This window comes from Podarcis muralis, chromosome 13 (assembly GCF_964188315.1).
Source record: "Podarcis muralis chromosome 13, rPodMur119.hap1.1, whole genome shotgun sequence".
Lineage (NCBI taxonomy): Eukaryota > Metazoa > Chordata > Lepidosauria > Squamata > Lacertidae > Podarcis > Podarcis muralis.
In genome coordinates this window covers 27,782,708-27,804,096 of record NC_135667.1, presented here as the reverse complement: position 1 = coordinate 27,804,096, position 21,389 = coordinate 27,782,708, and the positions used below count along the sequence as shown (strand labels likewise).

The 21,389-nt window shown below is 44.7% G+C and overlaps 1 protein-coding gene across 1 annotated transcript; it reads left to right on the top strand.

The window, feature by feature from the left end:
- The first annotated feature begins 1,905 nt into the window (after positions 1-1,905).
- MYL4 (myosin light chain 4) lies at positions 1,906-19,956 on the top strand. Its single transcript, XM_028703265.2, has 7 exons — positions 1,906-2,090; positions 7,642-7,669; positions 14,177-14,326; positions 14,822-14,995; positions 16,875-16,952; positions 17,858-17,902; positions 19,679-19,956. The coding sequence occupies exons 1-6, from the start codon at positions 1,974-1,976 to the stop codon at positions 17,884-17,886; spliced, it is 576 nt and encodes a 191-aa protein (XP_028559098.2). The 5' UTR covers positions 1,906-1,973; the 3' UTR covers positions 17,887-17,902; positions 19,679-19,956.
- Positions 19,957-21,389: the final 1,433 nt, after the last annotated feature.

Here is a 21,389-nt window from a genome sequence, read left to right as displayed (position 1 = left end):
GGAGGAAGAAGCTCTACAGCAGGCATCCCCAAACTCGGCCCTCCAGCGGTTTTGGGACTACAACTCCCATCATCCCTAGCTAACAGGACCAGTGGTCAGGGATGATGGGAATTGTAGTCCCAAAACAGCTGGAGGGCCAAGTTTGGGGGTGCCTGCTCTATAGGATTTCCATGGGGGAAGGGCAGTGTTCCAGTGATTTGTAGACTGCTTTGTTGCCATTCCCCATGCCATAATCAAATTTCGCAAAAGAACAAATCTTTGCCACTTGAAGTTACCACAGAGCATCTCCTAAGTATCACAGGTTAAGTAGAAAATAAGCATGATGCTAACTAGTCAATAGAAATGTATAGAAGTCTGCACATCCAGAGGACAACATAATTTAATTCAGAAATTACAACTGGGGGCTTGCAAAAAAATAAGTAAATTATAGTCTGGAGTGCTTCTGTGCAGGATACTCCATTTCATTCCAATCCCAAGCTGATCAGCATTTAGAATACTCCATTCCGCCAACAGCTGTTCAGCATTCTGTGGTCACTGAGCGTGCCCACCACCCAGTCTTCACTCTGGTACCTCCTGCTGATGTGTGTGAGCGGTGCCATTTTGTGTACATAAGGACCAGAGAGCTGAGATCACTACAAGTATATATGCCTCTGAATAATTGTGTTCCAAATGTGCTCCAGTACAGTAGGATAGGTTGCTGGTCCATTGCACTTTTGTGCATATTCCCATCTGGCTTGTGGATTGTGCAGTGGTGGAGCAGGGTCAGAAGAAAAACAGCACATGTGAAAACTGGGGAGGAAGAAAGGGAGACATGAAGGCGAAACTGAAAGCCACGGTGTGACATAGACACACACACACAATGCACAGAATCTGGACTGGGATTGAAATTTTTGCTCAGCCCTGAAGCACGCAAGCTGCCTTTCAGCAAACCACAGGTTCTCATCTTATCCTGCTTGATAGCGTTGTTCTGAGGATGAAACAAGATTATCTCAGTGCATGCCATCCCGGGCTCTTTGACAACGATGCCACCATGGCCTTCATGGGCCGAAATCCAGGGCTGCACTCAACAGAAGAACCAGTAGCCTCCCCACAACCGGAAAAAACCAACCCCATAGCAGTGCTGGCTTACTGAATCTTGAAGTGGAATCATAACATTGGAAGGAGCCTCAAAGATAATCTAGTGGTCCACCCCCTGCTGGTGCAGGCAAAGCACATTGCCATTTGAAGTGTGTGTGTGTGTGTGTGTGTGTGTGTGTGTGTGTGTGTGTAAGTAAAGCCATTACAACGTCTAAAATTGCCTAGCTGCGCCACTGCTCCTTGGAGGAAAGATAAGACGCAAAAAAAGAAGTGCTAATGATGATAAAAGGAAAGGGGGGGGGGGAGAGAACCAAGTAAGGCTATGCAGCTGGATCAGCCAGTCAGTTTAGAGATGTATCTGCAGGTCTGAAGCCTATTCCTCTGGGAAAGTGTCGGGAAGTAAATGCGGCACTTAAAAGGAATCTATGGCATTTGTACTCGTCGGCTTGCCTATAAAAAGGCACACTTTGTCCCCCCTTGAGTATTGGGGCAGTTTGATCAGCAAAGCTGCTGCTTTTTTCCCCTATAGAGAGCCTCCAGGGCAACCCTTTATTTTCTTAAAATAACTGCAGGCGTTCTGAACCCTTCCCAGCCCAGGTGCACAAAAGCCGCCTTGTGCGGCCGGAGGACCTTGGTGCTGGTGACTCCAGGTCTTTGCACTATGTGCTGATGACAAAGGACAATTGTTGAGTGGGGAGGGTGGGGGCTGCTTTTTTGGGAGCACCTTCCTTTTATAGTAAACAGCAGTTGCCCTTGCAGCTCTGCCCACCCCTCTGGTGCGAGACCCGCCAGCTCAGTATATAAGCAGTGGGAGCCAGGGTCGCCTCTTGTTCCTCGGCCCTCTGCCTCCCCACCGTGCTGCTCATCCCAGCTCGTGCCACAAGTGAACCGAAGCCATGGCCCCCAAAAAGCCGGAACCCAAGAAAGAGGCTGCCAAGCCAGCTGCAGCTCCGGCTCCGGCTCCTGCCCCAGAACCACCAAAAGAGCCTGCTTTCGACCCCAAGAGTGTGAAGGTAAGTAACAGGGAGGTGCCCAGTAACTCCCAATCTTACAGGCTTGGGATTCAAGGCCTGTGATCAGATCCCTTGTCGTCGCACAGACTCATCCAATGGCCCCCAAGGCGTAATTATTAAATCTCAGCCTTGTTTCCCAGACCTGCTGATTCCAATTGGTAGAAGCCATTTCAAGGTAGCTGTGATTCCTGCATTGCAGGAGGTTTGTACTAGATGATCCTTTGGGTACCTTCAAACTCAACAGTGCTACAATTCTAAGATTAATCTAACGGTAGACTGCTTTGAAAGCTGGTCCGCTCGACTCCAATTTGCTTGCTTGCTTTTCTTTTTCCTACCTCCATTCACAAATTAGTTGCATCTCATTTGCCACAAAATGTTTGTTTCTTAACTCAATAATAATAATAATAATAATAATAATAATAATAATAATAATAATATGCCGCCCATCTTACTGGGTTACCCCAGCCACTCTGGGCAGCTTCCAACAGTAAGACTTCAAACATCTTACTTCTGCATTAAATAATATAAGCTTCGCAAGAGCTCAGCTTACCCACTAACTTTGCAAGACAGCTTCTCTTCAAGGGCATTTAAATCTACTTCGCAGGAGCTGAATGGCTAGATTGAAAGAAACCTTACTGCAAAATCTTAACTCCTCTGTAACTTAGTTTTAAATGTCACTAAATATGAGGTGCTTGACAAAAGCCCCAAATTCTTCCGAAACCTTTGCTTTGTTGCTTGCAAGTGCTCAGCTCTGTGTTGGAAGTTACAAGTGGAGTAAAGGTTTGAATCTACTGTTTAGTCTCCAAATAACTCTATGAAGTCTCTTAATGTTTTTCCATGGGGTCACGAAGAGTCGGACACGACTAAAAAACAACAACAACAATGTTTTTCTCATAGTTGTAGAATAAGATTTGAATGAATGGAAATATTAATATTGCCATTCATCAGTAAAACAGGTTTCTTGGGCTGGAGAGAGCTGATGGTTTGTTTTTTAGAGTTGAAAATCATTTGAGGGTGCTTTCACTTCCTATGATGTAACGCTTATTTCTTTTGTCCCATCACCACCACTTGTCAAATGAGTTCTGCAGGTTTTTGAAACGATACAAAATCCTAATTAGCCTATTTACCAGAGGTGAAAGTGGAATGAGTATTCACACCGCAAATCAGCAATCGCTCTTTCAAACTGTGTTCAACACACATACTCTCTTGGTTTTATTTGCAGCAGCTGGAAATCTCCCCGTTTTCAAAAGCTGTTAGGATATCTGCAGATTCCCTCTGCAGAATGGCACTGTTCATTTTGAACACATTAGTACATTCCTGCAAGTATAGCATTTCTGCGTAAGAGCAAATTGGCTTTCTGATGTTGGTGTGAAGTGTGGCTCAAGTGTTTTTCAGGCCCTGAATGCACAAAGCTGGGCACCTATCATGATAACTTTTGCATTTTCCTATACAGAGAGTGTGCAACGAGACACCTCACCGCAACCCAAACCTTTCAGCGGCTCCCCCCAGTTCCTATATCTGCATCAGCCCCAAAGGCCTTGCCTCATCCCATCCAAACTGCTGCTCCTTCTGCTTCACATAACATTGGTTTAAATAGCATGCTGGATGTTGTACGAGCCTTAGGAATCCCTTGCCTAGAGACATAGAAAGACAGGAAGCTGCTAACTTCTACTCAGACCATTGGACCAGTATTATCTAGACTGAGTGGAGAGACTTTCCAGAGTTTCAGACAGGATTCCTCTCCCTGCCATACCCAGAGAAACTGGGGATTGAACCTGGGACCTTCTGTATGCAAAACAGATGCTCTACCACTGAGCTATGGGCTCTCCGGTAGGCAAGGGGAGAAGACAGCAATGAGTCATGAGGGCACAGTAGAGGAGAGTGAACTGGTAGCAAAGGACCAGGTGAGATGGGACTATAATAGATCGCAAGAGTTTTGCTGAATTGACTTGAGGGATGAGACTTTAAGAGGTGAGAGGGAGAGACCATTATGGGAATAGGCAACAGCACAGAGAGGAAAAGAGGAGGAGGAAGAGGAGGAAAGAGACAAAGAAGCCAGTGACAATATTATGTGGGGCAGGGAGAGCTTTGTAGTTCATGCAGAATGTCCATTTATGTCTTCATTCTAAAACGCTCATATAAAATCTCGAGGGCACAAGGGTTCACTGGCAGTTGTTGAGCCTGTTTTTATTGCTGAGACCTAGCCCTAAGTATGTGTTGTACATACAATTTTTGGCCTGATTTTGGTACATTTTATATTTTGCTGGCATAATGCTGGCTTTTCGGCTTTTCTGGTGCTCTTTGTCCTATCATTAATTCACAAGGCTTTCATAGCACAGTATTTTATTGTATGCTGATACGCGATTGTAAGTAAACTGCTTTAGGAAGACTTGTCTTGAAACGCAGAGTATCAATGTATTAAATATTTTTTAAAAAATGTAAAGTAAAAGCAGAGCAACAGGGAGCCACTGTGAAAGGAGGAAGGGAAACAGGCTACAGTTTCAAAGCCCAGTGGTGGAAAGATGGGATTGTGTCAATGCCAGCAGAGAAGATAAGCAAGAAGAAGCAGGCATAGTAAGAAGTAACTAGAGCACGAGAAAAAAGATTTGTAGTGCAAATCTACACGTGCCTCCCCAAAACTCAGCCCCACTGAATTCGAATGTGGCTTTCTTCCAGGGAAATGTGCATGGCATTGCAGCCCTAGAGAAGTGGAGGCTGGGATATGTTAAAAAGGAATAAAGGTTTGGCCAATACATGGACTTTGAAAGTGGTGCCACAGGGGCTGGACCTCAGTGCTCAAGTCCACAGCCCAGGCCCCCACTGAATGACAGCCTAGAGAGTGGCAGACAATGGGGGCAGCAGCAAACAGTCACCATGTCACCCTCTTGGCCAGCAAGTGGGACTGATGCTGGTCGCAGCAACATCCTTTTGCTCCTATTTGCAAAATCATTTAGATATATACACTGTGACAGATACCCATTTTATTTTTTTTACTCATATATATATTCCTTTACTGGTGCTTATCCCCAAGTCTGTGTTTAGGTTCAAGGCATCAAAAGCAAACTCCATTTTATACATGTAGTCAGGGGGGTGCTGTGATTTTACGGAGTTTAACGCGTGAAACTGAACATGCTCAGAGAATTTCTTCTTGTTGTTGTTCTGGTCAGGATTGGCAAATGTTTTGAGGTTTGGTTTTTCTCTCTCTAACATATCGGGAACATTTAAAGAGTTTTAAAGCATGGAAGAGGAAGGAGACACATAGAGAAGATAAATGTTAAATGTTTCTTCCTACTTGAAGGAATGCCCAGGGTCTAAAATTGCCTAGATGTACTTAACTCCCTGCAGGAAACACATAATGTGTGAACATGTGCGTGTGCGTATATCACTTAAAACTCCAGCAGTGCACACATAAGGAAAACTAAGATAAAATAGACGTATGTGCACTAGTGTTTAAAAATATGTAATGTATATATTTAGTGTGAGAAATATCCAGGTGCAACTTCAGCCTATGACTATGCTACACAAATTACTTAACTTCCACGGAATGTATCCCAGTCTCTGATTTTGACATTAAACCTTTGAACCAAGAAGAGCAGGGGAGCGTGCTGCCTGCTGAATCAGGCCAAGGGTCTGATCCAAGGTATACTGCCTCTCCAAATGGAGGTTCCATTTGTCATAGCTGTGGACAGGCATACCCTTCATGAATGCAGATGGGTTCCATGCCCATTCCCCTCTATAATCTGTCTTATGCCACCACCCGCCCAGCGAACGAATGACATCAGTCCTTTGTCTCTTCAGTTATCATGCAGGGAGGGAATTTTTTCCATTCCTCTCCTTTCCTTTGATACCGTCCCTGTTCTTTTCAAGATAGCCTCTCGTAGCTGGAGAGGGTTATTAATAGCATCAAATCAGTATGGAACTGGTTTAGCCACTTGACACTTTGACCTTGGGAGGATGCCTAGAAATCTCTCTCTCTCTCTCTCTCTCTCTCTCTCTCTCTCTCTCTCTCACACACACACACACACACACACACACACGGCTGGTGGCCATTGAAACTGGTAGGCTGTGACACCAAGAAGAAGTGAAGACAGAGCCCCTTCTCTTCCCTGCTGAGTTCCACAAGGGCAACACAGAAATGGAGGAGGAAGCCAACAAGCTAGTGCGTTCCCCTGGACTGGTTGTAGGGAAGACGGCAGGCAGGGAGTTGAACGAAACAGAAAGTTGGCCCCACAGAAAGAGTGTGATTCTATGGGCTGGCCCACTTACCATGTTAGGAAAACGTTAGCATCTAACCCAAACGGCAAGAAGCTTTGCACTCGGGACGAATCCTCAATCAACAGATGGTCTGGAAGCCGCCACTGTTTGCCTGTTCTGGAAGGCATTTCCGGGTATGGGGGGCAACGAGGTTGAAAACAAACTAGAATTTCTGTTCATCCAGAACTGGCTTCCTTCCACTCGTTTTGTGCACATGCACAGAATGGAATACTCCATCAGAAGTGCAGTGAAAAGTATAGTTTGGCAGGGGGAGGAGGGGGCAATCCAGCCTTTTACACTCACTAACTACCTGAGGGTATGAGAGGTTGTTTAAAAGGGTAACTGATCCACAGCTAAATAGTCTTTTTTCCCCAAAAAATTTTTTATTAGTTTTCCAAATTTATAACAAACATATCCACAAACATAAAAAGAAGACATCAAAAAAAAAAGACAAGCAAACAAACAAACATATATCCTGACTGTAGAAATTCCACTTTTGTTATCATTAAGTGACTTCCTCAAATCCCCCTGGCAGAGTTTCCATATAAATAATTGTAGCAGTTTTCCAAAACTGAGTTCACATAAAATTTACCTAGTTCATTAACATCTTTCTTTCTTTCATTTTAACTTTTATCCATAGTATTCTACGACATCACATATTTAAATCCTAGGCCAATCTGATACTCGCAAGTAATTCTATTTAAGTTATCATAACATATTTAACATATTTACAGGGACGCGGGTGGCGCTGTGGGTAAAAGCCTCAGCGCCTAGGGCTTGCCGATCGAAAGGTCGGCGGTTCGAATCCCCACGGTGGGGTGCGCTCCCGTTGCTCGGTCCCAGCGCCTGCCAACCTAGCAGTTCGAAAGCACCCCGGGTACAAGTAGATAAATAGGGACCGCTTTCTAGCGGGAAGGTAAACGGCGTTTCCGTGTGCAGCTCTGGCTCGCCAGAGCAGCTTTGTCATGCTGGCCACGTGACCCGGAAGTGTCTTCGGACAGCGCTGGCCCCCGGCCTCTAGAGTGAGATGGGCGCACAACCCCAGAGTCTGTCAAGACTGGCCCGTACGGGCAGGGGTACCTTTACCTTTACCTTTAACATATTTAACTAAATAGTCTTTGAATTTCTTCCACAACTAGTCTTGCCTATGAACCGAAAGCCTCCAGATATCTACAAACCACATTAAACCCAAGCATATATAACTGACTCCTGCAGGCATCACAGGTTGTGTGTTTGCGTTTGCAAAAACTGTGGTTAAAGCAAATCATTAACTGCTGGCTTTTTCTTTCTCTTGCAGATTGAATTCAACTCTGAACAGATTGAAGGTAAGCACTGGGGTGGGGTGGGGGTTTAAATCCATATAGTCACTCTATATGTTTGGGGAGGCAGGACAACACCCCCCCCCAAAAAAAATCTCTACATTCAGTGAAGAATTTGAGTAAACTTGTAAATTCATGAATTTAGCAAAGGTTGGAAAGAATTTTGTTGTTGTTGTTTAGTCGTTTAGTCGTGTCCGACTCTTCGTGACCCCATGGACCAGAGCACGCCAGGCACCTCTGTCCTCCACTACCTCCTGCAGTTTGGTCAAACTCATGCTGGTAACCTCGAAAACACTATCCAACCATCTCGTCCTCTGTCGCCCCCTTCTCCTTGTGCCCTCCATCTTTCCCAGCATCAGTGTCTTCTCCAGGGAGTCTTCTCTTCTCATGAGGTGGCCAAAGTACTGGAGCCTCAGCTTCACGATCTGTCCTTCCAGTGAGCACTCAGGTCTGATTTCCTTAAGAATGGATGCATTTGATCTTCTTGCCGTCCATGGGACTCTCAAGAGTCTTCTCCAGCACCATAATTCAAAAGCATCAATTCTTCGGCGATCAGCCTTCTTTATGGTCCAGCTCTCACTTCCATACATCACTACTGGGAAGACCATGGCTTTAACTATACGGACCTTTGTTGGCAAGGTGACATCTCTACTTCTCAAGATGCTGTCTAGGCCTGTCATTGCCCTTCTCCCAAGAAGCAGGCGTCTTTTAATTTCGTGGCTGCTGTCACCATCTGCAGTGATCATGGAGCCCAAGAAAGTAAAATCTCTCACTGCCTCCATTTCTTCCCCTTCTATTTGCCAGGAGGTGATGGGACCAGTGGCCATGATCTTCGTTTTTTTGATATTGAGCTTCAGACCATATTTTGCGCTCTCCTCTTTCACCCTCATTAAAAGGTTCTTTAATTCCTCCTCACTTTCTGCCATCAAGGTTGTGTCATCTGCATATCTGAGGTTGTTGATATTTCTTCCGGCAATCTTAATTCCAGCTTGGGATTCATCCAGCCCAGCCTTTCGCATGATGTATTCTGCATATAAATTAAATAAGCAGGGAGACAAAATACAGCCTTGTCGTACTCCTTTCCCAATTTTGAACCAATCAGTTGTTCCATATCCAGTTCTAACTGTAGCTTCTTGTCCCACATAGAGATTTCTCAGGAGACAGATGAGGTGATCAGGCACTCCCATTTCTTTAAGAACTTGCCATAGTTTGCTGTGGTCGACACAGTCAAAGGCTTTTGCATAGTCAATGAAGCAGAAGTAGATGTCTTTCTGGAACTCTCTAGCTTTCTCCATAATCCAGCGCATGTTTGCAATTTGGTCTCTGGTTCCTCTGCCTCTTCTAAATCCAGCTTGCACTTCTGGGAGTTCTCGATCCACATACTGCTTGAGCCTTCCTTGTAGAATTTTAAGCATAACCTTGCTAGCGTGTGAAATGAGTGCAATTGTGCGGTAGTTGGAGCATTCTTTGGCACTGCCCTTCTTTGGGATTGGGATGTAGACTGATCTTCTCCAATCTTCTGGCCACTGCTGAGTTTTCCAAATTTGCTGGCATATTGAGTGTAGCACCTTAACAGCATCATCTTTTAAAATTTTAAATAGTTCAGCTGGAATACCATCACTTCCACTGGCCTTGTTATTTGCAGTGCTTTCTAAGGCCCATTTGACTTCACTTTCCAGGATGTCTGGCTCAAGGTCAGCAACCACACTACCTGGGGTGTACGAGGCATCCATTTCTTTCTGGTATAGTTCCTCTGTGTATTCTTGCCACCTCTTCTTGATGTCTTCTTGATGTTGGAAAGAATACTGGTTAGCTTTCTTAGGAGGCAGCAGACCTGCTGGCTGGCTACAGCAAGCTGTCACAGAGAGACAGGAGGATGGTGTTTAGGATGCCACAGAATCCAATGCTGCTTCTGCAGAGGACAAGACCCTCTGGAGATGTAAATGCGGTGAACTTTCCCTCCATAAAACTCTGGTGTAAATATGTGTAAATAAACCATATTTCTTAAAGACACTACAGTCTCTGTTGTGTAGGGTTGCCATGTTTCAAAAAGTGAAGGTCCAGATACATCTAAAGATACACCCAGAAGTTTTAGAGCTTTTTAAAAATATATATATATATATATTTATTTCATTTTTCAAATTCAAGTTTTACAATCACATATCCAACATACAGAAAACAAGATTCCAGAAAATCTCCTGGACTTCCCTCCTCCCCTTTGTGGGTCCTATTAGTCATTTCCTCCTGCATTTTTTATAATAATCCAAATCTTTTACATCTCCATTATATCCAAAATTCATCATTAAACTACAAGTTTCTGAGCTATTTTTAAGGGCATTCAGCAAAATCTAGACTTCCGACATGGGTTGCTATGTGTCTGGATTTCCCTGGACATTTCCACCCAGACACTAACAACTACACTATTCCGGCTATGTCCAGGAAATTCCAGGCATATGGCAACCCTACTGCTGTGCCTCATTCCAAACGAACACAAATCCTAGTTAATTGCCAAGACCCCTGGAATCTTGCTACCATTTGGCAGAGATTGGGATGGCTTATAACAACAATAAGCTGTACAGTGGTACCTTGAGTTACAAACGCTTCAGGTTACAAACTCCGCTAACCTGGAAGAGTTACCTTGAGTTGAGAACTTTGCCCCAGGATAAGAACGGAAATCGTGTGTCTGTGGCGCAGCGGCAGCAAGAGGCCCCATTAGCGAAAGTTCGTAACTAGAGATAGCACTGTAGTGCCTACATATACTGTAGTCTCTGTGGCTGCATGCCTTCCAAACTTCCCTCTCTCTCTCTGCCTTAAGCTTGGTGCTACTTTGCCAAATGCCACATGGTGGGGGAACAGACAGGTTATTACGCCTGTATGCATTAGGCCCCAGCATGCCTTTGGCTTAGCGAGTATGAATGGTATTTAACTTTTCGTGCTACCACAAGGATTAGTACTAGCACAAAGGGATTTCTCCCCCTCTATTCCCCCTGAACATGCCTCATGCCATCCCAAAATCTTCTCCAGAGCATTGGGGTGGGGGAACCCAGAACACATTTAGGGGATATGTGGCTGGAGGGGGGGGAGAACATTCCGGAACAGAATATTCACCTTGGCACTATGTTGAATACAACCCTTTGTCTCTGTGTGAGACAATCTGTCTGTTAAGACAAGGAAACCTGCGTCTTCCAGGTATTTCTGGTGTCTAATTCCTGTCATCCCAGGCTATTGACCATGCTGGCTGGGGCTGCTAAGAGCTCAAGGGCTACAAATTTCCCTCCCTGCTTTACAGGCTTCAGAATCTGATTTCAATTTTTAATATATATGCTTTTCAGGTTTATACGTTTCACTAATTTTACAATCATTTTAACATTTCAAAACTTGACTTCCTTCCCCCATTCTGTGGTTCCTTAAATTTATTTTTAATATCTTCTGCATATCCAAATTAACTTAATTAGCTAATTTATTCATCTACTTATATATATACTCTTATAAAACTGCAGGTTATTACAATAATCCTGCCAATGCTCTTACCTGTTTACAATTTATCTGCAAATATTCAATAAACTATTTTCATTCTTTTATAAAAAGTTTGTTATCTTGTTTTCTTAATTCTTCTGGTACCGTATTTTTTGCTCTATAACATGCACCAGACCATAACACACACGTAGTTTTTAGAGGAGGAAAACAAGGAAAAAAATATTCTAAATGAAATAGTGGATATATGATTTTTGTGGTTCATGCTGTGGCCACAGACATGTGATCTGACAGTGAGTTTGGAGTAGCCCAATGCAAAATTCCTGAGGATCCATGTGGATCCATGCTTTGTAACCACGGAGGAGGAAAGGAAGGGGAACCATGGATCCTCTGCTCACGACTGCAGCGGATCCCCCCCGCCACCCGCAGGCATTCGCTCCATAACACGCACAGACATTTCCCCTTATTTTCTAGGAGGAAAAAAGTGAGTGTTATGGTGCAAAAAATACGGTAATTTCTGCCATTTCTACATATTCCATGAGTTTTAGTATCCATTCTTCCTTTGCTGGGACGACGACTTCTTTCCATTTTTGGGCGAGTAATATTCTTGCCACTGTAGTAGCATACATGAATAAGTTTCTATACAATTTAAGTAGTTCTGTCCCTATAATTCCCAAAAGAAAAAACTTCTGTGTTGTTGTTGTTGTTGTTTACAAACATCCTTTTCAATTCATTATACATCATTTCCCAGTAAGCTTTAACCTTACTACAAGACCACCACATATGATAAAAAGAACCTTCTTTCTCTTTACATTTCCAACACTTATTTGATTTAGATTTATACATTTTTGGTGTTAGATACCATTGATTATATCTATATCGAGAATCTGATTTCACTCTCACCACCATCCTTATATCTTGATCAACAGTGGTGGCCATAGAGCATGTTGGGGAAAGCAGTGAAGCTGTAGAGAAGACCTTGAGAATTTACACAGCAGTGGCCTGGGGCTGATGGGAGTCCAACAGTGTCTATAGGTTCCCCATCCCTCTGTTAAGATCCATAGGAACTGTCATGTTGAAAGTTCCCTTTTTTTCGAGAAGGCAGAAAGACGCAGCAGCAGGACCCATGCACACCTAAAGTTCAGCACAGCATGAAGCCCTAGGTTCAGGAAGGGTCATTGTGATGTCACAGGAGACCTCCTCATATGTGGCAGCCATCGCACTGCTGCACCTGGCATTAAAATGCAGAATAACAAGCTAACTCCGCCGGTGAATAGGCCTGAAGATTTCCATAGGTTTCAAAATGATGCCTCTTGGGCCTCCGTGTCTCCAGCGTTGCACACTGGTGCTGAGCCCTTGACCTCCTTCAACAGTGGAGACACCTCCATGAAAGAGGTGTTGCTGGAGATCAAGAAAACGATGGAGCAAACCATAGAGGCAGTGAAGGCCTTTGATAGTAAGATCTTAGCTTTGAATTCACGTATGGACACCCTGGAAGGGCTGATCCAAAGCCTGGTCCGGTCAGCCACGGCAACGAGCTTCACAATTAAAAACGAGCAAGCAAAGGTACAGGACTGCCACCGGGACATTGGGTGCCTGGTTGGCGAGAACAGACGCCTCAGCAACCGGGTGCAGAAGATCGAGGACCAAGTGCAGCCCCATATCCTCAGGATCTGTGGCTTGCCAGAGGAAGAAGAGGGCCAGGACCTGGTAGCCTTCCTGGAGGAGTGGTTGCCGGGTATCCTGAAGTTAGACACCAGAGATGACCCCATTGTGGTGGAAAGAGCCTATAGGGTTTCCGCCAAACGGCAGAAGGCGGCAAAAGCAGATCTGTGCAGGGCTATTGTCGCTCGGCTAGCGGAATTAAGGGACAAAGAGAGGATCTTGCAGCAAGCTGAGAAGCTGAAACCCATCACGTATAAAAACAAACCAATCTTTATTTTTCAAGATACACCCCTCCTGAAAGGTAAATAGAAGGTCACTTGGGTTGTAACCTTGGGCCAAAATCTAATGCTAATTTAGGCAAAACAACACCTTTTAAATAAGTTTGCTCAAACTCTCTGCTCTTATTTAAGGCATTTACATTAGCATTTCTTAGCAGTGTACATAAAAACGTTGAAGACACAACTCCTGTGGCAAATTAGTTTCTGCAGGAAAACCTCCCTCTACGGCCTTTACTACTACTGCCTGTTGATGAGGATACAGATTACTGTAAGCTGCTCCTTCTGGGGCAAATAGCAGCCAGGGAGCGAGCAATTCTCAGCAGTGAACCTGGCAGGGGGATCCAGGTTGGGGGTGCACAGCTGCTGTCTGTTCAAAATAGTGGAGAGGTTCAGCAATTATTATTTTTTTAAGCATCACTAGCAGGTCATTTGGTTCTAACTGCTGTTGAAAACCAGGGATGCTATGGCCTGTCCAGGGCTGTGCCAGGGAAGGTAGTTGGTGACTGTGAATATTTGTAAAGGTGATTTAAAATGGTTTGAGAAAAAGCTTCACTTTCTGAGGGGTGGACCCAATATTTATATTGCCCAGTGAGCTCAGAGTTGAGAGAGAACTGTATAGGCTCCCCTTGTGATTCAGAACCTTGCATGACCAAGGGTTCTAGACCACATGGGAAGCTTATACGGGTTGAGCAAACTCTCCTCTTCAGACCTTCTATCAATGATGTGTGTGGACTGTGGCGCAGAAGGGCAACAGCGATATGAGAGGGGGATGAGGCTCATGAGTGCAACTCTGGGCTTGCCCTCATGCGATGGAGGCATACCTCTTGAATAGGACTGCTGCGGTACAGTATATTCTTTCTTTTGTGGAGCTGGAAAAATAGACCTAACTCCAGAATGGCTCTTAAAAAAACCCCAAAAAAACCCCTTCCCCAGTCACCGTTAAGAGTATGTAAAAAAATAATTCTCACTCAGACTCTTCATGTTTAAAAGTAATTCTTCTTCTGCTCCTCAGACCTAGGGTGTAATCTCTAGGGCATCGTGGGTATATTTTCCTAACGTTGTGCAAAGAACTAAGTTGGTCCCTTCTTTTGCGCAGAGTTCAAAGAGGCCTTCATGCTGTTCGACAGGACCCCAACGGGAGAGATGAAGATCACATACAGCCAGTGTGGTGATGTCATGCGAGCCCTGGGACAGAACCCAACCAACGCAGAGGTCTTAAAGGTGCTGGGGAAACCAACACCCGAAGGCAAGTTTACAAAATAGGATGGATCGGGCCCTTTTCAGCTTCCAAAGGTTCCTTAAAATTACAGCTTAAAATTACACATATGGGGTTCAGTCGTGGTTTTAATAGTCTGTTGGGAGCTGCCCAGATGGGCGGCTAATAATAATAATAATAATAATAATAATAATAATAATTAATACAAGCAATGCTCAAGCGCTGTTTCTCTTGGCCTGGGTTAAACTTGAAACGTGCGCTTCTCCCAAATCAGATCCTGATTAGCATTCCTGATTTGTAAGGAGCACGTCCTTGAACCCACAGTTCAGATATTTCAAGGAACTGTAGTTTTAAGCAACTAGGGAGGCAGCCAAGTTTATGAAAGGAAGATGGAGGGAAGGAAGGAGGGAGCAGGAGAAGGGTGCACTCAAACTCATCCCTCAGTTGTGTGCTGTGGTTTGTTGCAAATGACCTATTATGAAGGCCGCGCCCGCCATCTTTCATCTCTGTGTTCTTCCTCATCAGAACTGGGCGCGAAGATGCTGGATTTTGAAACCTTCCTCCCAATGCTGCAGCACATTGCCCGATCCAAGGACCAGGGGACTTATGAGGACTTTGTGGAAGGGCTGCGCGTCTTCGACAAGGAAGGGAATGGCACCGTCATGGGGGCTGAACTGCGCCACGTCCTTGCTACTTTAGGTAGAGGAAGTCATAAAATTTGTAGCATGGTGGTGGAAGCAGAGCATTGTGCAACAAGTATTCTGCTTTAGCAGGCCTCAGCCTTCCCAGATAATTAACATGTGGTCCATCTATCTTAGGGAATAACGTCTCCCAAATCACACACACACTTACTTTAGGCATAGCTGTCAACCTTCCCTTTTTTTGCGTGAAATTCCCTTATTCCAGCACCATTTCCCGCTGCTTCCTGCTGCTATCCCGGATTGTTAGATATCCCATAGACTGTCCCCGGGACAGGTGAGGCTGCTGATCCCTTATTTTCAAATCTGAAAGCTGACAGCTATGACTTTAGGGAGAGTAAGAGGGCAAACACACCATTCAATGAAGCACATTGGTGCCTACCCGTTCCCCCAAAATCCTGGGAACTGTAGTTTACCCCTCAGAGTTGCCGTCATGGCCATTGGCCACGATTGCTGGGGCTAATGAGAGTTTTAGTTCAGCAGCATCCTGAGGGCCCAAGATTCCCCACCCCTGACTTATGCCGTCAGCATCCTGTACACCATCTCTGTCTACCTTTAAAGCGTGGGAGAGGAACTAGATCAATGTTGTTTTCCAAACTTGGGTCTTCAGCTGTTTCTGGACTACAACTCCCATCATCCTTAGCTAGCAGGATTAGTGGTCAGGGATGATGGGAAATGTAAATCAAAGCCATGCCTGGCCATTATTGGGTCATGGTGGCAGGGGCTGATGGGAACTGGAGTCTGATCACTTCCGGAAGGTCACAAGTTCCCCACTCCTGCTTCAAGGTGGAAAGCAAGGGGTGGGTGAACATTTCTCACAAGCATTCCTCCCATCACTGATACTGGGTGAATGCAATTCACATGTCGACACGAGTTCTGCGGTGCCAGCAGTGCAAAAGGCACATTCTATTGAGCTCAATAGACAGCAGCAGCAGAAGAAGAGTTTGGACTTGATATCCCACCTTTCACTCCCCTCTTTCACTCCCCTTAAGGAGTATCAAAGCAGCTAACAATCTCCTTTCCCTTCCTCCCCCACAACAAATACTCTGTAAGGTGAGTGGGGCTAAGAGACTTCAGAGAAGTGTGACTGGCCCAAGGTCACCCAGCAGCTGCATGTGGAGGAGCAGGGAAGCGAACCCGGTTCACCAGATTATGAGTCCACCGCTCTTCACCACTACACCACACTGGCTCTCACTGGCAATGGGTAATGTGGGATTGCTGCATCAATCCCTATACACAGCTGGCTGGTGTACTAGGCACTGTACCCATGGGAGCATGGCAGGAACATGAGGTGCTGATTTATACTGAATCAGACCTATTGGTCCATCTAGCTCAGTACAGTTTATACAGAGCCATAGCTACAGGGGCGCTATCCGGGGGTTTTGCCCTGGGGGAAGCCTCCAGAGGGGAGCAGTTGAGGCTCCAAGCCTGTGGGTGGGTGTACAGAAATGTGGGTGGGTGTGCCAAACCAGGTCTTTGGCCCTGCTGAAATAAAGCCTAGTACCACCCCTGGTTTAAAGACCTTCTTGATGTTGCTGAACTACATCACCCAGGGCCATTGGCTGTGCTTGCTGGGGCTGATGGAAGTTGGTAGTTCAGCAAACGTCTGGAGGGCCAAAGGTCCCCCACCCCTGGTTTACACTGATTCTATCCCAGATCTAACTGCAGATGTCAGGATTGTACCTGGGATCTTCTGCACACAGGGAATATGCTTTGTCACTGTGCTATAGCTGTTTCCCCTAATATTCAGAAGCCTCTGCTCCTCCTAAATATCCCTGGGTCATGATGCAAATATGCAGAATGCTTGATGCAGCTTAGTCTATTCGAAGAACAATTTTTTGTGGGGGAAACAAAACTTGATGTTTGATTTCCGCTCCTAGGGGAGAAGATGACGGAGGCTGAAGTAGAACAGCTAATGGCAGGGCAAGAAGATGCCAATGGCTGCATCAACTACGAAGGTAGGACAAACCCACATTTTCTTTTGAAAAACAAAACAAAACTTCCACTTATCGGGAAACTCTGGATCTCTCCACACTTTTCTTTCGCTTCTGGGACTCCTGCTACTGCTGTATGATGTGCACTTGACCAGTAGTCGCTGAGCAATACGTTAATACTGATGCTTTGCATCGGATGCTTAACTTGATTGACTTGCACAGATAATCTGAAATAGAGGTGGAAACTGGACTGACTGCAAAATTCAGTTTGGCACTTCAGCAAACAGCCTGATTCAGTTCAGACAGATTTGGGAACTGTTCAGTTTGGGTTTAGATCTGAATACTAGTTCAGAAAAATCCAAGGTTTGGTATTATGGGGATTTTGATTTATTTTTAAGTCATAAATATTTTATTTCCCCCAGAATTGGATGGTATTTATAGGCACTGATGCCTAAAAGTGCATAAAACCTGCCAATTCCAAACAAATAGTTTTGTGGGGTTTGTGCTGAACACCTTTAAATTTGTGGTGGTGGTGGTTGTTAAAAAGGGGAACAACTTTTTTTAACATATGGCTCAATTGGGTGCAGTTGTGGCCTGAGACATTTTGCCACGGTAGACAAAACAACCCCCTGATGCCCCTTTTCCCATGATGATGCCCCCCCCTGCAGATCAGGTCCCCCATCCTCCACCTGCCTGCCCCTGCTGTTGCACCTGCGCTGCCATTGCTGCTGCCACCCCTGCCCCTGCAATTGCCTCCTCACCTGTGGCTGTGCACCGCATTGCTTCTGAGCGGCAGTGGTGAGGCAATAGTGGCAGCAAGGAGCTGAGAGTCAGCTATCACTGAAGACAGGAGGACTCACTTCTGAGTGAACATGCATAAGGTTCTGATTTTATGAAAATTAACAACTCTTTTGTGTGTGTGTTCTCAGCTTTTGTCAAGCACATCATGTCTGGTTGAAGATGGAATCCTTAAAGTGAGTTCCTTTTCACCTTTCCTTGTTTGAAACATCCCAGATACCTGTGTGTGTTGCAACTAGGGATGTTTGAGAATTCCTACAAAAATGGAAAAGTTAGCAGAAACTGTTGCAGTCTGCAGTCAACAAAAGGCAACCAACCATGCCCTGGGCTCCTTCCCCCACTGCCAATGAAGACTAATAAATGAATAGAAAAAGATCCTACCCAAGTGACACTGACACAAAAACCTCACACATACACTAAGTAAACGAATGTTAAGTTTACCACACACCTTCTCCTCCATCTCTCTCTCCCCACATCTCTTCTCCCCCAGCTTTATACAGCATTAACGTCCCACATTGCATGTAACTGATACGTAGAAGACTCTACGACCTGAAAATAAGACACAATGAACATACTTTTGTAACCCAATAAAATCTCCAATAAAAACTATTTAAAAAAAGAAAGAAATGGAAATCAGTCAAGTAAATACAATTGATCCTCATTCATATTATCATTGTTGCCTTTTTCAAATCTGCAAACGATGCACAATTAAGGACACTCTTTTTTTTACGTCATTCCATTTATATCGAAACAACTGTAAGTTGTGTGAGGGCTCATCCAGACTTCCTTTTGTGCCACATCTATAGGCACAGGTCCATGCTTTAAAGCTCTATGTCCGAGCACCTTCGCCATGGCACTTTCCCCATGAAAATCTGCTCTTTACTGCTAAAAAAATTATGCAGAAAACCCGAATTGCTGTTTGTTCTGATTCAGCTTTAAAGAGCAGGTTTTCCTGGGGAAAGTGGTGGGGCCAAAAACAAATAAAACCGCAGACCAGGAAAGTGCAAACCTCTGTCTAGAAAGTGAGGGGGGCGGGGAGTTTAACTGCGGATGAGCCCTAAATTATTTAAATACTGTAGTTACATATTCCTCCCCCTGCCTACTGTTTAACTTATGTAACAGTATTTGGCAGAAACTGAACTGCAGCAGAATGGTAACAGTGCTGATTGTGATGAATGCAGGTCAGAATGAAAAGCGCTGTCATCTTACATCCCTAACTGCAACCATTGTGTCCAACTATCAGCAATGGAAAAAACCAAGGCTGCTTTCTGTGCTGAAAATGTGAAAAGTGTAATGTAGATTTTAGGCACTGTTGGTGGCTCCCCTATAAATATTAGTTAGAACATGGCCCAGGGCACAACAATTCATAAATTAAGCTCACATGTGAAGTTTTATTACTTTTGTTAAGTTATTTGGAAAGATTACTAGCTGAGGGAGGCACTGAGTTAATGCAAAACATTTTATTGTGGATGCTGCCTGATATCTAAATGAAGCCACAAGGAACTTTGGAGTACAGTGTCATCAATATGTTGAGAACATCCAGCTCTGTATTTCTTTAATTAAGCAACTGGGAGCTGCTATCTCAGTTCTAAATAAATGGCTGGAGGTCTGAGAAGAGTGGGTGAAATTAAACAAACTGAAACTGGAATCCAAACAAAATTAAGATAACCGTAAAATAAAGATACTGTGATAAATGCAGTGGAAATTTCCTCCTCTGATCCAGTTACGAGCTCACTCTGCACCTGAATAGAGAGGTGTCGGTGACAGCCACAAGTGCCTTTTATCAACCCCAGCTGGCATTTTTCTTGCCTCCATTTCTGGAGAAGACATCTCTTGCCATGCTGATCCATGCTTCTGTAATGTCTAGAATCTGTTCATGTAGGGATAGCAAATGTGGTTTCCATATTGGCTCCCCCTGACTGCGTTAAAATTATTGTCTGCTTTCCTTCCAGGTTCTTGGGAGGAGGGGGAAAAATCCATCCAGCAAGAATTTCTTACCTCATATCCCGCACACCTCTACATTGCCCAGGAGCTGCATTTGCCACAAGGCATGTAAGAGGGACTCTCCATTTCCACAGTGTAACAGCCTCTGTATATAAAGAATGCATGCTCCTGCATCAGTTTTAAACCTTTATTTATTATTTTGGTTGTGTCCATTCTTCTTTCCTTCTGCTACATTTGGTCCATTGAAATTAAAACGTCTGCGCGCACAGATACCATTTCCGTTTAACTTCTGCCTAAATTTTATTTTGAACTTCAGTGAGCTCAATACATACTTTTTCCCTAAAAGCCACTCCATCACTTGAAAGATGACCCCTTCTTCCTGAATGTCACCACCACAAAGAACAAAAGAGTGGTCCTATACATGGTCCCATGGTGTCTCCTTATTTGTGGAAACTTTTAACTAGTGTTCGCTCTGTCCTGGTATAACAGGAACAGCAGTGATTAAGACTGCAATCTTCTACCCGATTACACAGGAGGAAACTTCTGTGGGTGCTTCCAGATGACCTGTTCATTGAACATTCATGCTGATCTTATTGCAGGGACATTTGACAAAACTGGCTTTTCAATGAGCATTAATTCTGATTTGCTTGCAGGAGAGGTTAGATAACATTAAAGGTAAAGGTAAAGGTACCCCTGCCCGTACGGGCCAGTCTTGACAGACTCTAGGGTTGTGCTCCCATCTCACTCAAGAGGCCGGGGGCCAGCGCTGTCAGGAGACACTTCCGGGTCACGTGGCCAGCGTGACATCGCTGCTCTGGTGAGCCAGAGCCGCACACGGAAACGCCGTTTACCTTCCCGCTAGTAAGCGGTCCCTATTTATCTACTTGCACCCGGGGGTGCTTTAGAACTGCTAGGTTGGCAGGCGCTGGGACCGAGCAACGGGAGCGCACCCCGCCACGGGGATTCGAACCGCCAACCTTTCGATCGGCAGGCCCTAGGCGCTGAGGCTTTTACCCACAGCGCCACCCGCAACATTACACTTAAACAAATGTTATCTCACACTTCCCAGTGGGTTTTCTATGTCTGCTTCTGTCCTGTCTTTTGGGGAACCTCCCAACCAACTATAACTGCACAACCTGAATTTGACAGTATATGTTTGAGCCCCACCTGAAAATAATGACACTGGGGGGGTGGTGGACCAGGTTTAACTGTCAGCACAGGAAGAGAGGAATGCAAGAGCAGGGATAGGTGGCAGCTGCAGATTTCTGAGATCATGCACAGCGACAACAATCTTTGGGTCTGCTGCCTTTTTTTCGCCTGGCATTTTTACTGCACTGTGCACATGATGAGAGATGCATCCCAAAGGACACAGCGCTATTGCTGCACAGGCACAATGTAGCAGAGAAAATTAATACTACTCAGAATTTACCTAGTAAATCAGTAACATCAGCGGGGCATCCATTCTCCATTATTACTACTTTAATATTAGTACATTAATATTACATTACAAATATTACATTTATATCACTACTGACAGGAGATATCAGTGTTGGTATAATATGAGGGGATTACGTTTCTGTACATGAAAGTGTATTTTTCTGGTGGCAGTATAACATTCACCTGCTACAGATTTTGGGGCCACGGCTGCATCTAGCCATATGTTTACTCCAATTAAAAGTAATTATGTATAGGGAACCTTTGGTTATTTTTTTTTAAGCA

Excerpts from the sequence above, each read along its gene's own strand:
- MYL4 (XM_028703265.2), top strand. The coding sequence starts at position 1,974 with ATGGCCCCCAAAAAGCCGGAACCCAAGAAAGAGGCTGCCAAGCCAGCT. Across the intron at positions 7,670-14,176 it reads CAACTCTGAACAGATTGAAG|AGTTCAAAGAGGCCTTCATG; the intron begins GTAAGCACTGGG and ends TCTTTTGCGCAG. Across the intron at positions 14,327-14,821 it reads GGGGAAACCAACACCCGAAG|AACTGGGCGCGAAGATGCTG; the intron begins GCAAGTTTACAA and ends CTTCCTCATCAG.